General features: G+C 45.9%; 2 protein-coding genes across 2 annotated transcripts; both read right to left on the bottom strand.

Moving 5' to 3' along the window:
- Positions 1 to 671: 671 nt before the first annotated feature.
- On the bottom strand, positions 672 to 7,094 carry gprc5c (G protein-coupled receptor, class C, group 5, member C; the record flags this gene model as incomplete). The annotated part of the gene is made up of 4 exons (XM_079237953.1): positions 672 to 704; positions 1,776 to 1,910; positions 2,943 to 3,043; positions 6,107 to 7,094. The coding sequence occupies 4 exons, from the start codon at positions 7,092 to 7,094 to the stop codon at positions 672 to 674; spliced, it is 1,257 nt and encodes a 418-aa protein (XP_079094079.1).
- Positions 7,095 to 14,610: 7,516 nt separating this feature from the next.
- Positions 14,611 to 17,390, bottom strand: gpr142 (G protein-coupled receptor 142; the record flags this gene model as incomplete). Its single annotated transcript, XM_079213990.1, has 2 exons — positions 14,611 to 15,569; positions 17,252 to 17,390. The coding sequence occupies 2 exons, from the start codon at positions 17,388 to 17,390 to the stop codon at positions 14,611 to 14,613; spliced, it is 1,098 nt and encodes a 365-aa protein (XP_079070116.1).
- Between the last annotated feature and the right edge of the window lie 261 nt (positions 17,391 to 17,651).

The raw sequence follows: 17,651 nt of genomic DNA, 5'->3' as shown, positions 1-17,651 counted from the left end.
GCTCTATTCGTGTGATTGTTTGATTAGTAGAAATAAGATTAAATCATCAAATAGCATACAGCTGTGCTATAAATAGCATTAAATATACATATTCATACAATGCTTCCATGCAGTGTTCAACCATTGACACATAAACAACATATTTACATAATTCCAACACCAGTTGCTCCATTTCACTTGTGACCTTTGAGGTTATGAACAATATTCCCAATCCAAAATGAGTAAATAAAGTTCCCCCGGTGCTGCCGCTGCAGGCTTGTTTATGGTGTGTGTTGGGGGAAAGGGGGTATCAAATATTTGCGGCCTCAGCACCGTCACTCTTCGTCTGTGTGGTTCGGGTCCAGCAGAGAGCTCACAGTCCGGCAACCGATGCAAAAAGTCTTTGTTCTGCCGCAAAGCCGCGGCTTTGACGTCCAAATGAAGCTCCACACTGTTTGACTCAGATGAAGCCAGTCAATAGAAGGTTGGGCTGTTTTCCACCGGTGGGTGGGGGTGCGGGGGTATGGGGAGTGGGGGGGTGTGACCCAGTGTCCAGCTCCACATGTCTGGGACCAGGGTTCCTCTTAGAACCAGCTTAGAGAACCACGGGGCAACGGCAAACACACACAGTCAGCGAGAGCCAAATGAAAAGACATGAAGTTAATCTGACGGGTGCTGGGAGGTCAGCGGGTTCACCACTGGGACGTCCTGTGCAGACCATTCCCCTGCAGAAGAAGAGAGACAGTGGGTCAAACAGCAGCATGATGAGACTTTAAATGATCACAGTTTACAGTTCACGTGTCAAAACTAAATCTATAACATCTACAGGAAACACACCAGCAGCACAAAGCTCCTGGAGACCAACTCTGTTTCACAGGCTGGAGAACCAAAGTCTAAATACTAAAGGGACTAAGTAACTAATGACACAGGCTGGGCAGAAAACACACAAAATACAGGAAGTAAAACCAAACAGGACACATGGGGAGGATAAATAAATAAATACAAAATCACCCAATGCTTCCTTTAAATGTGGCCTTAAACCATCAGTCAAATGTATTCGACTCCTCTGGTTGTATAGAAGTCTATGCTTCATGTGTTAAAGCTGCATTCTCTCTCCTGACCACCAGGAGACGACTCCTCTGGTTGTATAGAAGTCTATGCTTCATGTGTTAAAGCTGCATTCTCTCTCCTGACCACCAGGGGGCGACTCCTCTGGTTGTATAGAAGTCTATATAAATGACTTGAGTTTTTGTATTTTTTAAAGATACTGAGCATACTTAGGCGCTAAATTACAAATCCTGCTGCTTTACTCTGCCTCTGATTGGCTTCCCCTTATATTCTTATACCTTCACCCTAACCCTTTCATATAAATAGATTAAAAATAGAATAATAAATAGATTCTGCATGGATCCATTCTAACTGCTGTGAATCCATCTGCCTGCAGGCCACAGCCTCTTCAGAGCCACCTTTAAAGACTAGAGGTGAGTGTTTCATACTCAAAATATAAATCAAAACATCGGACATTTAGAAGAAACACGTTAAGTACAAAGAAATATGGAAAAGAATAAAACCAGAAAGAGACAAATCATGTCAAATGACACCAACACCAACATTTCCACAGAGTGAACTAAGTCCAGACGAGGTAAGAGAAGAGGCAGCTCGGCCAGGTGAGAAAGAACCACCAGACAAAGAAGTCATTCATGGTCAACCTGGAGAAGAAGTTGCCATGGCTACAGCAAGAGGCGGGGGAATGAAAGAAGTTGATAAGCGAGCATCGGCGAGAGGAGGCGACCTACGCTGTGTCCGATGGTCTGAGTGTGAGCGGCGCTCCCGGCCTCGCCGTGTGTCGGCGGCGTGCCGCTCCCGCTGCCGGCCGCCGAGTGGGTGGACGCCCGGGGGATGGCCATGTCGTAGGAGACCTCCGGGGGGCGCTGCACAACATCGGCATGCAAGAAATGAGGGAGGGGCGTGTCTGCTCTTTGGAGAGAGACACCTCCCCCACAAGTCGTGCATGACCACGACTTAAATCTCTTAAATCTCTTAAATCACTTCTCAAAGGTACCGGAAATCCTTCCTTCCTGCTGCTGTCAGGCTGCACAACAAGCTGAGCTCGCAGTCGACCACAAACACACTTAATAACACTTCAATCACTTTGGTCACTTTAAATACTTTTAACTGGTGAAATATAAATACATTTGAAATACTTTTTATTCCCTCTGTATATAGGATCTTTTTTTTTAACTGTTTTTACTGTTTATTTATATTACTTGTTTTTTATTTTACTATGTGTCTCTGGTGTGCACTGCTACTGTAATCCTGCAATTTTCCAATTGCGGGACTATTAAAGGATTATTTTATTTTATCTTAAAGCTGCTATTTTATCTGCTTGTTTTAATCTATATGAATGTCTTTACATTCATATTTGTAAACGCTCCTGTAGCTGCTTTGCTTCTTATACGTCTCTTTTCCCCATTTCTCTCATCGCTTTGCTCTGTTTTATGTTTGTGCAGCACTTTATTTAGTTTTACCTCTGCTTTTGAGAAATACTATATCAATTAAGTTGAATAAAATAATAATAATTATTATACTTATAGAGCCCCATGCACGGTGCTTCATCATATTCAAAAAGCTTGACAGACCTTCTGTGCCTACAGTTAAGACTATAATTTATAATGTAATATATTTGTATGACAGCTCTTGTAAAATATTGCCCATAAAGATAACATATGATGTATTGTTTTAATTCAAAACAGCACATACTATGCTGAACACAGTTAACCTTCACCGTGTCTCATCTGTTCCTCAAAAACAGTCTAAATGTTCTTCATATTTCAATAACCATTTTCCCGCCACATCATATCGGAGTGTGAAGCATCTCGATGCGCTTTTGTTATTCAAATGTGTGTGTGTGTGTGTGTGTGTGTGTGTGTGTGTGTGTGTGTGTGTCAACAGTCTATACTCACGTTTCCCACGGCCTTGCTGATGAGAGCCAGCTCGGTGGGCTGGTAGACGGAGCCGCGCAGCTGACCGCTGTAGCCGCTGTACGGGGACACGGGCTTAGACGCTGCAAGGGACACACAGGGGACAACACACCGCATCAGTGTGGGCCCTCAACATCAGTGTGGGCCCTCAACATCAGTGTGGGCCCTCAACATCAGTGTGGGCCCTCAACATCAGTTTGGGCCCTCAACAAGCCCTCTGTGTGACGCCTTCAGGGCCATCGGCCCCTACAGCTGCCGTCTCTTACTTTTAAAAACCCAACTATTTTCAAGCCCTTTCCTCGAATGTCATCCCCAAACTAAAAAGGGTGCATCTCTGCAACCACTAGGGCTATTTTAATAATGTTGGTGTTATAATAAAATAAAAATGTGAGATTTTGTTCAAATGTGTAAATATCAGTCTATATGTTACTGGTTAAGAGTAAATGAAGATGACACACAGAAAGAAATGAAAAGGTTTCAGGTCCGCCTATAAAAAAATCACTTTCAGGATGATTATTTCTTTGAAATGATGCAGCTGTAAGGTCCAACTCTAACCCAAATCATAGCTCAATATGTGAACATTCTCTAACCCAAATCATAGTTCAATATGTGAACATTCTCTAACCCAAATCATAGCTCAATATGTGAACATTCTCTAACCCAAATCATAGTTCAATATGTGAATATTCTCTAACCCAAATCATACACAATATGTGAACATTCTCTAACTCAAATCATAGCTCAATATGTGAACATTCTCTAACCCAAATCATAACTCAATATGTGAACATTCTCTAACCCAAATCATAGCTCAATATGTGAACATTCTCTAACCCAAATCATAACTCAATATGTGAACATTCTCTAACCCAAATCATAACTCAATATGTGAACATTCTCTCTGCAAAGGTTGACTTTGATAAAGTGAAGCAGAACAAAGCTAGAGAGGGTTTAGAACAGAGAACATTCAGGCGAGGTCTCAAAAATTTGCATTGGGGCACATTTATGACATTTCCATTTGTTCATGTACCAAACCATATATTTCACTTGTAAATTACTTATGGTGTTCAATACATCCAAATACAGCAGTTTTGGGCTTTTTTTCATAAAACAAGCTATGATTTACAGTTTTATGTAACAATCGCTCAGTCTTCTTGGAGTTTACTATAACAGTCACTGAGGACGCTTCAGAGAGCAGAACAAAACCCGGAGATGGACGCGTGAGATGAGGCTTTGCCGCCACGCCTCAGTTGCTGTGGAGACGCTGCAAACACAAGGCGTGAAGCTTCTGCTGGGAACGGAGAGCGGGAGTGTTCGGGATGGAGACACTGGTTATCAGGAATGATTCAGAGGACACGGGGCGTCTGATTGGCTGTCTGTCCCGGTGCTGAAGACTCTTATCGGCTCCTTTGTCACGGCTCACAATGTAAAGAAAGGAGTTAATGATGAGAGGCGAAGTCAGACCTCGCTGCTCCGTATCATCAACCAGATCTGAGGGTTGTCACATCACACACAGCTGTGCGGGCATCATTTTAGTATTTTAGCATCCAGCAAGAATTACAAATATTATAATAATCTGAACAAACAAATCTCGAGCTTTAGGGAGTTTCAGACTGCATGTGGGAGAAAAGAAGAGCTGGGAGGAAGAGGGGAGGACAGAAGAGTTGGGAGGAAGAGGGGAGGACAGAAAGAAGAGCTGGGAGGAAGAGGGGAGGAAAGAGAGAAGAGCTGGGAGGAAGAGGGGAGGACAGAAGAGCTGGGAGGAAGAGGGGAAGAAAGAAAGAAGAGCTGGGAGGAAGAGGGGAGGAAAGAAGAGCTGGGAGGAAGAGGTGAGGAAAGAAGAGCTAGAAGGAAGAGGGGTGGAAAGAGAGAAGAGCTGTGAGGAAGAGGGGAAGAAAGAAAGAAGAGCTGGGAGGAAGAGGGGAGGAAACTCTGTGTGTTCTGCAATGAGCTTGTTACAAATATAAATATATATATAAATATAAATATATATATAAATATAAATATATCACTGCAGCAGCAGACTTTTACGATTCAACGCTCCCAGACGTTCCCGCGACAAATATATGATGCGATTTGTCATTTTAATGAACTTCCAGTGAGAGGGAACCGCAGTCGGGGAGGAGACTGTGAACTGGTGCAGAGGGGCGGGTTGGGACCTCGCTCTGGTCGTTACCTCACAAACTAAACAAACTGTCTGTTGACCGGGCAAATGTTTGCTCTACAGGGGAGAAAACGCTTTGCATGAGACCGGAGTGACGTCATACCTGAGAAAATAAAGGTGGGAACGTCGACGTGCCCGAATGTAAAATCATTAACATCAACACGTCATGATAACTACTTATGTTGGATGATGCATTGTCCCAGAAACTATTGCGATACTTAATGGCGTTGCCATGTAATGCCGCTGATATGATGATAGTATGACAGCATAATGATAGCATTTTCATTTCCTGTAATTTGCTGCTATGTACAAATGTGAGTCGACAGAGTCTTGACGTGTCAAAGTCAACGCTATGTGATGCTTTCAACTAACTTAATAAAATCATGGAAAGGATTTCCACATGATTAACCTGTTGAATCGGGGGACCCTTTAATATCAGGAAAATCAAGAAAAAATCATGGTATAAATCCCTCCCCTCCAAAAAAATAAACAGGTTAGGTATCAAATTAAACATAAAAATCAGGGCTACAATAATATACAATCCCGATGTACAACCTCTAAACACAACTCAAACAATAAATAGGATTAGTGGTTAGGGTTAGGGTTATTAGGGTTAGGGCTTAAAGGGCTACACTGCTTTCTTTAAGCAATAAACAATTATGTTGGTTCAATATAACTCACTTGAGTCGGATCAACTTAATTTATTAGGGTTAGTCAAAACTTATTTACTTGTGCCGGATTAAATAAAACAATTTGAGTTGGTTAGTTAGAGTTTGATCCACCAAGAGTGTAAGAGACATTTTTGGGGTGTTTTGTCATGTTGGACCTCCCACCACCAGGGGGCGTAAGGTCGAGGTCCAGTGAAGACGAGGCAGTATAATCAGGAGGGCCACTAGGGTCAGCTAATGCTTAGTTATTTTCTGGATAGGCAACGGGCACTACAGAGAGTTTTTGGTGAAAGAAACAGAAAAGGGCTGCGCACCTTGTTTGGGCTCGTCCATGGAGAAAGCCTTGTTTTCCACGAACATGTTCTGGGCGCTCTGCTCCTTCAGGATCGTCTCGTAGCCGACTCCTCGGTTCGGGTACAGGTCTTCCCCGAAGCTCTGCGGGATCTCCTCGGGGCCGCCGGTCACGCCGCAGATGTCGGGGATGGTGTAAACGAGCAGGAAGGCCCAGGCGTTGGCCACCAGGGCGATGGCCAAGGTGGGGTCGTCCCACGTGGGCCCGCCTCTCCGCTCGTTGCCGTAGACGTACATGACGATCCACGCCACCCAAATGCCCACGGAGACGGCGCTGGTCAGGAGGATGAAGCCGGCGTCCTTCTTCCACTGGTTGTGCTTTCCCGCCATGACGGCGAGACTCGCCGCCGCCACGGCGAGGATCAGGGTCATCACGTAGATCAGCGCCATGACGAAGTCCTCGTTGGCGATCATGCAAGGCGTCGCCGCGGCTCCCCCGGCCCCCGTGGCGTTGGCCGGCCCCCGCGGGTGCCGCACCACCGTGATGATCAGCCACTCGGTGTTGATGACCACCTCCACCAGCCACAGCGCCGCCGCCGCCAGGCACAGCATCCAGGCCCGGGGCCCGCTGTCCCGCCGGGCGAGGACGTTCAGCCGCACGCTCTGCATCAGGAGGCAGGCGAAGCAGCCGGCGAACAGCACGCCGAAGAGGAACCGCCGCGAGGCGCACGTGGAGAAGTCCTTCCCCACGATGAAGGCGAAGGTCAGGCCGAAGAGCCCGAAGGTGCAGACCAGGAAGCCGGCGTGCAGCGCCACCGAGCTCCGGCGGTTCTTGTCCCGGGCGAAGGGCACGCTGGCCAGCAGCGATAGGAGGAGCACGAAGGAGACGACCACGCCGGCCGCCGCCAGGGCCTCCAGCACGATGCCCCAGGCGGCGCCGAGGTCACACAGGTTGTAGTAGAGGGAGTCCACGTCGGGGCCGCAGCCGGCAGGGGTGGCGTTGGCAGCCATGGCGACTCGGGGAGAACCAAAGTTCAGTTTGGACGATCCGGGCTGCACCTGCACACACGGAGGAACAGGGACAGTCTGAGGAACAGATCTTAACCAACGCCGCGCTACGACACTGTTGTCGACACCCAGTTGAGCAAATAGTCCGCTGATGTGAGTCAGTAAACATTCATCGCCTTCGTCACCTTCGTCACGATGTTTACACAGAGATTTGTCGCCACCCAAAATATCAGGGGAATGTCAAACTGTGGACTCTCCCAGACTCTGACGTTAATCATTAATGTCAACTGTCGACGAATACTGATTCTGTACATCGAGATTACAACAGAATCAATGAGGTGGAAGGACATCAACCCTAAAGGCGTATAAATATATGAATATAAAGGGGCCTAGTAAAGTAAATATCCCCACTGTCCCCGTCAGATTGATTTCTTCTGAGGTAAATCGATGGGAATGTTCAGTTTTTCTACATTCCTGTGACTCAAAATCTTTGGGGCGTAACCTCTCATCACACAGTATCGGTGTTGTCTCTAGATTTCAGGACCGAGGATCAGAACCCTGTGGAGACGCCCCTTAGGCTTCCTCTGTTTCCATGGAGAAGCTCAAGGACCAACTGCTTATGGCATGTTTGCAATTTGGGAACACAAAGGCAGATTTTCATTCCAGCATGAAACTACAGAATTATGATCAAAAAAAGAAGAAAGAACACAAAGAAGAGTTGGCTTTAAGACTCCACGAGCTAAAGAACGGAAGACTTTTCTTTTCTTTTCATACAAAAGAGATCAAACCTAGAACAAGATTTTGAAAGAAAAGCAGTAGAATAACAGAACTCATAGTCCTCATTTCCAACAGGAGGCGCTGAACGACATCCAGGTCCCACTCACGGGGCCTAAGGTCCCACACTGTGGGGCCTCAGGTCCCACACTGTGGCCCCAAAGGCCCCACCGCTCCCTTTAGCGCCCATCGTTCCACTTTCAGGGTGACAGACGTAGTTTTTAAGATGTAAGAGCGTGTCGATGGGACAAACAGACAAAGTACTTTTACTCAGAGAACTGGATTTTGTGGGACAGATTTTTGTTGACGACATTATGTCACATGACGTTACATTAAAGTGCTTATTTTAAACAACCATGATGTTTTTTTTAATAACTAAGTGGTTTTGGTGCCTGAACCGAACCGCTACATTGTCACCAAATGCAAAATATTCGCATTTTCAAAACTCAAAACTACGTTGACGATGTATAATAATAATAATTTCCATGTCATGCCACTGATATGATGATAATATGACGGTATAATTACTCATTCAAGTACGGTGAACTTTCAATTCTTCATGATATTCAGATGAAACGTGAAAATAAATATCATAAATTAAAATAAAACATGAATCAAATGAACCCACAAAACCATAACAATAATATTAATTAAATATTGGACGGGCTTATTGCAGTTTATTTTGCTGAAGAGATCACGTGACCTGAGTAAAAGCTCATCAACAGACCTGTGAAACGTGTTGCTGTCAATCCAATCACACGCAAATGATGCATTGTTCCTGAAGGGCCCCATGTGGAGGGCCGGGTGTTAACATCTATCTCACATGTGTCTTTTGTTCTGTCCTGATCGGTACTTAAACGCAACATGATGCGCACGCAACACAGAAGCAATGGAGGCGTCACGGCTGGTTTTTGACCTCGAGGGTCTCCAGGTTTAAGACCCTCTGAGTGTGTTGTCGTTATAATAAATATAATAATAATAAATGCATCTCTTCCGGGATATTTTCATCACTTCTTCTCACATTCAGTAGCTTTCATAAAAACACACTCAGGTGCATCTCCTGCTCATCTGGTGATGATTTAATGTACTTATACCCGTATCCATGCGCACCATCATGTACTTTAAGAACAGTCTCATGGTGCGTTCAGGGACATACATGAAACACTTTAATCTGCTCACACAAAGTGCTTACATATCCAGAATAAGACCCTTTAGACGTCAGACCCTCTGCTCCTTTAAACCAAACAGCACAAAGAGAGTTATCGCTTAAAGTAGTGCGCGTGTTGCACATGGAGCAGAAGTGTTTATAATTATGAAAGAGAGACATAACTCATGACACTAACCGTGAATCTGCGCTACCTGCTGCTCTTCACCTGCTGCGGGCCATCCGGAGAATAACACGATAATAATAATGATAATGATAAAAGTAGAAGTGCTCCAAACAAAGTCCACTCCTCGATGAAGCTCGTGCGCAAAACTCCGCGGACAGAAGTCAACAAGAGGAAGAGGAGAGGAAGAAGAGGAGAGGAAGAAAGAGAGAAACACAAAGTTTAGGAATCCTCACGAGCGTTTCACAACGACCCGACTGCTGCGATGGTCTCTCTCTCTCTCTCTCTCTCTCTCTCTCTCTCTCTCTCTCTCTCTGTCTCTCTCTCTCTGTCTCTCTCTCTCTCTGTCTCTCTCTCTCTCTCTCTCTCTCTCTCTCTCTCTCTCTCTGTCTCTCTCTCTCTCTGTCTCTCTCTCTCTGTCTCTCTCTCTCTCTGTCTCTCTCTCTCTCTGTCTCTCTCTCTCTCTCTCCCTCTCCTCTCTCTCTGTGTGTGTGTCTCTCTCTCTCCCTCTCCTCTCTCTCCTTCTCTCTCTCTCTCCCTCTCCTCTCTCTCCTTCTCTCTCTCTCCTTCTCTCTCTCTCTCACACACACACACACACACACACACACACACACACACTTAATTTAATACAAATGTAATACATGAACATACAGCTTTTCCCACTTTTCTAACTGATCTGCTTCTCTACTGTTTTTATTTGTGTTCTTGTTTTGTATTTATTTGTGTTGTTGTTTGTATTTATTTGTGTTGTTGTTTGTATTAGTCAGCATCCATGAACCCAGAGCACGTGACGGAGGAGCGCACGTGGTGTGTGGCGACACCTGGCGGTGAAGAGCTGCGCGGTCCTGCTGCAGGTTTCGGTCACGTGACGGAAAAGAAAACATCCCAAATACACATTGATGTGTATTTGGGATGTTTTCTCTCCTGAGTCGTGTTTTTCACCGGGCGACATTTTGACAGCAGCTGTTTGGTTCGAGACTCTTTTCTCCAGGAAAATGTCTTTCAGTCTTTTTGAGCCTGGAAAAAAAAAGTATTCACTATTTTGTTTACATGTTTGTAGTTTTTACTACATGTGTAAGTCAGCTTCTTGGAGGTGTGGCCTGAAATAAACCCAACATGTGGTGTGATGGTGCTTTACATGTAGGTGGCGCTGTAGCAATGTCACCTCTGCTGTCTGAATTATGCTTAAAAAAACATATTAATAGTTATTATTACTGCATTTTGGGGGACATGTGTATTAAATGATGAATAAAATGTCCACATTTGAAGTGAAAGTACAAGTGAAGGTGTGTTATTTGAGGTGTTGGTCAATGATTAAAGGAGCAGTCCGCCCGCTTCCTCTTCGCTCGTTGACGTGTTGCTCAAGAGCCGGTTGCTGCCGCTTCATTTCCTTCAGTCTGACCTCGTCCTCCATCATGACGTCATCACCTGTTATTGAGCCGATCACCATGAACCGAAACCCCAGGGACACCAGAGAAGATCTGTAGCAGAGCGTCCTGCATCCTGCATCCTGCTTCCTAGCTTCCTAGCTTCCTAGTTCATCTTTCAAGTCTTCTTCAATACAGCATGATGTTCATTTAGTAAATTATGGTCATTTAGAGTCAAACAAACCATAATGCATGGGATGATTTAGGGGCGGGGCTACCAGGTGATTGACAGGTCGACACCAGAGGCTATACTCTACGTCACTCCTCCTCAGTCCATATATGGTCACTTCCTGTTCACTGGTTGCACAAATAAATAAATATATATGTATATATATATATATATATATATATATATATATATATATATATATATAATTTTTAAATTTTTTATTTAATTTAGATTTTTTATTATATATATATTTATTAAAAAAATAAAAATACATATAAATATGTATATATTACATATATATATAAATAAATAAATACAAATATATATATTGATATATATACTAAAATATATATATATATATATATATATATTTATATATATGTATATATATATATATTTTATTGTATTTTATTTATATTTTGTATTATACATATTATTTTATATATTATATATGTGTATATATATATATATATATATATATATATATATATTTATATATATATATATATATATATATATATATATATATATATATATATATATATATATATATATATTTATATATATATAAATCCTGCATGATTCATGTTCCAGTATCCTGCAGCATCTCCTCTCTGACTGCAGGAAACAAACAAAGTTTAAACATTTATTAAAACTCTTCTCAGTGTGTACAGACAATTACAGAAACAATGTAAACGATGCATGTGAAGTCACTTCAACAACAACAACAACAACAACAACAACAACAACAACAACAACTCCGCCTCCTTTACGTTCCCACACAGCTACACTGCATCTCAGAAGAAAGAAAATTGCTTCAAAAAAACTTAGTTTGGTTGGTAAAAAACGTCATGATCATCATTTGGCTTGAAATGAGAAACACAGCAGCCTGAACGTCCTGGCTTTGACCCCAAAGTACAAAATACGTTTCCCACAATGCATCTGTGCGTACGGGAAGGTGTGTTTTAGGAGACGGGGCTGCAACAGGCGAACGTGCCGAGTACAAGACGATCAACATTCATCAAATTCAGATTCTAAATGCTTTGACAGTAAAATAAAAGTTAAACTGGCTGAACACGGAGCCCAGCTGGTGTTTGTCCAGGAGGAGTTGAAGTGAACGACCTTTAACCTTTCCAGTATTCAGAGGATCTGATAAAACCCACTGGTCTCTCAGGTGCTTTGTCTTCTCATCGGGACACCTGCTGAGCTGCCGGAAGGGGGCGGAGTCACAACCAGCAGTTTGAACAGGAACAAAGGACAGGTGGGCAGACAGGGGACGCCTGTCCTCACCCTCTTCACCCTCCTCACCTCCTCAACCTCCTCATCCTCCTCACCCTCCTCACCCTCCTCACCCTCCTCACCCACCTCACCCTCCTCATCCTCCTCACCTCCTCACCCTCCTCACCCTCCTCATCCTCCTCACCTCCTCACCTTCCTCACCCTCCTCACCCTCTCCTCCCTCACAGCTCCATTCAACTTGAATCAAAACCACCTTACATCTTAGCTTCAAATTAACTGTTTATTCACCCCCTCCACTGTCTTAAGGTTGCCACTCTCTCTCTCTCACCCCCCCCCCCCCTCTTTCTCCCCCTCTCTCTCTCGCCCCCCCCCTCTCTCTCGCCCCCCTCTCTCTCTCACCCCCCTCTGTTGTTGTCAGGAAGCGGGAGACTTCTTCAAAGAAACGGTTTGTATCTGCGTCCGGACTCTCAGAACTCAGTGTGGGACGACCTGAGTCTCTCACTGTTCCAGTAAACACCATGAGGGGGAGGGGGGCTGTGGGAACCTGAACGGGGGGTCAGAGTATACATATATATATACTGTATATATATATATACTGTACGTGAGACTGCATTGCTTTGAAGTTCTTGGTCTTGAACGATGCTGCATTCATCTTTCCCCCCAGAAGAACGACAATAAGAACAAATCGTGACGTCTTGCTTTGTTAATAAAGTTGAGACATTTGAATAAACCGCTGACGGAGAGCAACACTGGCTTCACGAGGAGACGTGTTTGTGTCTCTCCTCCTCTGCTTGGGTCTCCACCGTCTCCTCAGAACGAACGAGCACCCGGCAGCTCGACGCTCCACTTTGATCCCCAGCCGGTCGCTCGGTGCCGAGCAGGAAGTGAACAAACGCTTTATCCAAACCGCTCCTGCAAACTAATCACCAGTTTCACTAATACTTTCATTTCTGCCTCGTAGGCAAAACAAGTTAAGGTTAGAAAACATTATGTGTTTTGCTAAATTAATAAATAATTAAGTAACGCAACAAAATAACGCAACTATATAGCACAACTATGAACGCTATAATGTGACGCAACTATGTGACGCAACTATGTGACGCAACTATGAACGCAACAATGTAACGCAACATTGTAACGCAACAATGTGACGCAACTATGTAATGCAACTATGTAATGCAACTATGAACGCAACAATGTGACATAACAATGCAACGCAACAATGTGACGCAACTATGTGACGCAACTATGTGATGGAACTATGAACGCAACAATGTGACATAACAATGTATTGCAATAATGTGACGCAACAATGTGACGCAACAATGTAACGCAACAATGTAACGCAACAATGTAACGCAACAATGTAACGCAACAATGTAACGGATCAGCGATCGTAACCAGGGTGAATAAATAACAACCGCCTGTCGTGAACTTTCTTACGTAATGTTACGTAACAAGCGTAACGACGGAAAGAAACAACCTTTCTTCCCGGGCGCTCTTGTGTGACGTGAAGTAAATGTAAAGTCTGCGTTTACTTTTGGTTTCAAACTGGACACAGACGTGGGTCTGCTGGGTGAAAGTCCCGTTTAACATTTGTGGGAGTGAAATGTTTCCATAACCCCCCAAAAAATACTTGCAAGTGTCCCCATAAAAAGCTAATTCTTCAACATCTACTCAGACGTCATTAGAGTCCCGGTGACCGTTTCAAGAAACAAATGAGAGTGTGTATCCTGTGTGTGTGTGTGTGTGTGTGTGTGTGTGTGTGTGTGTGTGTGTGTGTGTTTGTGCAGACCATCAGGCTAATCTGAGGTGTGTTTAGCCGAGCGGAGGCCTTGCTGGTGATGCATCACGCGCTGTTTGAAGAGCGTCTCCTCTGCTGCCGCTCAAACAGCCAGCTTCCATTCCAGGCTCCGTCCAGTTGCATTTCATGACAAATAAACAGACGCCTTAGCAGCTGCCGGTTTTTGTGTGTGCCGTAGAGTCGAAGTGCAATTTTAGCTTTTGCTCTATTGGCAATGCTCAGCAGGGCGGACCGTCTTTTTGGAGCATTCGGCTTCTTTACACAAGCAGCCAGTTCATGTTGAGACTCTCCTCTCTCGCCTCCCGAGTGGATAAGGACATGATAAAAGTGGGATCGGGTGGATGAATTGATTACACTCAGTGGCGCTGCTTGCACTTAATCGCTTTCCTTCCTCCCTTTCGTCTCCTAATCCTCGATCTCACTAACCACAGAGAAAACAAGCCGCTCTTCTCTCCTTCTTTCTCGTAACAATATCAAAACACATTTTGTCACACTGCGACCAAATATGGAAAAACCTACTTTGAATTTGTCAAATCCTTCTGAAGATAACATAAATAGGATGTCAGGATTATCTGATTCACATGGACAAACAACAGCCGGTGTTTTAAGACCAAAAAACAGACTTCTCGTGAGTCCACTGGAGGCCCCTTTGAGAAAAAGCCTCGGGGCCGACTGGCAGCTGTCCACGGCCGGAGCTGGAATGCAGCTTCTGGGGTCAGAAGTGCTCCGAGATCGTGGGACGACGGGTGTTTTGGATTAAGAGGACGGGGTCACGGGGTCACGAGGGCTTTCTGGCCCTGTGGGGCGACATGGGGGTAGAGTCCCGCTGCGAGCGCTTGATGTTCCCACTGTACAGAGAGGAAATGGAGGCGTTGATGGCGGCCTGCGGGTGAGGCAGCGCGCGCCGCGGGTACAGCGGTCCGCCCCGCAGCAGCACCACGTCCCGCACGGCGCCGCGGAACGGCTTGCTGACGAAGCAGTAGAGGAAGAAGTTGACGGCCGTGTTGAGCATGGCCAGCATGTTGGACAGGTCATAGGCCAGGTGGACGCGCCAGTCCCGGTGGACCGAGGACACGTACAGGTGGTAGATGACCACCGCGGTCCTGGGGGCCCACAGCACGCAGAACACGGAGGTGATGGCCAGCAGCATGGCTGTGGTTTTCCCCAGGCGGCGGGGCGGCGCCGACTTGGGTCCGCGCTCCTCCTCGCGGCGCTGCTGCCGCCGCCGCGCCCGCAGCGTGTGGATGATCAGGGAGTTCAGCACCAGGAAGATGCTGCAGGGCAGGAAGTAGATGATGGTCACGTGGGTCCAGATGAGCACGGTGTCCAGGGCCGTGGGCGGGTGGCTGTTCCTCCACATGTCCGACCACCAGAAGAAGGGCACGCCCGACGCGAGCGACAGCGCCAGGACCGCCGCGATGATCTTCCGGGCGCGCGCCGGGTAGCTGATCTGGCGGTGGAGGAGCGGGTGGCACAGCGCCACGTAGCGGTCCACGGTGAGCGGCACGGTGGACCAGATGGAGGCGTGGTTGGCGGCGAACTCGGCGGCGCTGACAGAGTGCAGCAGGAGCACGGGAACGTCGCGGTGGAAGACCGCCGTCTCCAGCAGGAAGCCGACGAAGATGATGAAGAGCTGCGAGAGGATGTCCGAGCCCGTCACCGCCAAAAGGTAGTAGTACAGAGCCTTCTTGGTGCGGCACGCCAGCCGGGACAACGCCACGGCCGTGAGGATGTTCACTGGGAAACAAAGAGAGGCAGAACTTAAACAAAGAGGAACATGAGATAGGAAGGGGGGCACGGGAGAACCAGAACCAGAACCAGGACTGAGAGGACCAGACTGTCAGAGCCTGCTGCAGTAAAATTAGAGGTTTTCTAAAGGGACCCTAGTGCTCAGATACACTACCACTTTAGTCCACAGGGGGCGACAGAACCAATACTACCACTTTAGTCCACAGGGGGCAACAGAACCAATACTACCACTTTAGTCCACAGGGGGCGACAGAACCAATACTACCACTTTAGTCCACAGGGGGCAACAGAACCAATACTACCACTTTAGTCCACAGGGGGCGTCAGAACCAATACTACCACTTTAGTCCACAGGGGGCGTCAGAACCAATACTACCACTTTAGTCCACAGGTGGCGTCAGAACCAATACTACCACTTTAGTCCACAGGGGGCGTCAGAACCAATACTACCACTTTAGTCCACAGGTGGCGTCAGAACCAATACTACCACTTTAGTCCACAGGGGGCGTCAGAACCAATACTACCACTTTAGTCCACAGGGGGCGACAGAACCAATACTACCACTTTAGTCCACAGGGGGCAACAGAACCAATACTACCACTTTAGTCCACAGGGGGCGTCAGAACCAATACTACCACTTTAGTCCACAGGGGGCGTCAGAACCAATACTACCACTTTAGTCCACAGGTGGCGTCAGAACCAATACTACCACTTTAGTCCACAGGGGGCGCCAGAACCAATACTACCACTTTAGTCCACAGGGGGCGCCAGCACCAATACTACCACTTAAGTCCACAGGGGGCGTCAGAACCAACACTCCCACTTTCGTCCACAGGGGGCGTCAGAATAAATACTACCACTTTACTCCACAGGGGGCGTCAGAATAAATACTACCACTTTACTCCACAGGGGGCGCCAGAATCAACACTAAAAGTTTCTTGAAGTAGCTTTAAACTGTGGACTACCTTTTTATAGGGCAAAACTAATCATTTAAAGTTAGATTCTGGTAGTGTTGCCTCCAGTATGGATTCAGTAACCCTACCTTGCATTTTTAAGTGCATTCATAGCAGTTAAAGTTACGAACCATTGAATTTAATCTCATCAGACACATCTCACACAGTATCTCTGCAATCTGTTTTTTACATCCCCAGCAGGACGTTTCCTCTGCAGCATCTGTAACATCACCAGGCGTTTTTTAAGACCCCTCTGTTGACTCTGGCCTTCCTATTTATTTTTCCTATGGGTTCCATTACGTGACGCATCTGAACGCTCCGGAGACACGTCCGCTTGTTTCGGACACCACTCGGTCTAAATCACTGCTGGATCAATACAAAATCAGCGCCATCGATTTGTAGACGAAGCACAGTAATGAGAACAATGTGGAGGGGATTGAGGGGTCGATGATTGATACTCAGACTCTCAAACAAACCGACGATCAGGTGATTAGATTATTGTAAGCTGTGAAAAGAGCCATCAGACCTTCGTCAACAGTGTTGCCAGTCCATTAAAGCGCTGTAATGCAGCTCTAACTCGCCAGTGGATTGATTTATTATGTCCTCTGCACTTCTGATATAAATAGATATCAATGCAAACACAATTTTTGTACTGAACTTGAGGAAATTGTGCAAATCTCTTGAACCTTAAACCCAAACTATCAGGCCGTTGTGTACCTGGGACTCCCACACAGAGCAGAACACTGTAGTAGATGACTGGGACGAAGCCCAGGACACATTTGGACTTCTGCAGCTCCTCAGGTTTCCGGCCCAGCTCCTGGTGGCCGGACGCTGTCACATTGGACCAGTCGATCATGACCTTGGCGCTTCCCCTGGGAAATGAGGTAGAGACAGAAAAACGTTTCTGAGACTCAGATTCAGTGTTTTAATTATAGAGAGCAGGAACCAAAGAGAGGAAACTGTCGTGATCTAGTTCCCTAGTGGTCAATAAATCCCACGAAATGAGCAAAACCAGCATTACATGTATCCACTAGCTAGTGTTGTGTGTGTGTCTCCATTAAAAACTCATCAATGAGCCACACTGTAGTTCCTCTATCACACACACACACACACACAC

This window comes from Taurulus bubalis, assembly GCF_910589615.1.
Source record: "Taurulus bubalis genome assembly, chromosome: 2".
Lineage (NCBI taxonomy): Eukaryota > Metazoa > Chordata > Actinopteri > Perciformes > Cottidae > Taurulus > Taurulus bubalis.
Note: the sequence above shows the minus strand (reverse complement) of the source record. Positions and strands in the feature narration are given on the sequence as shown.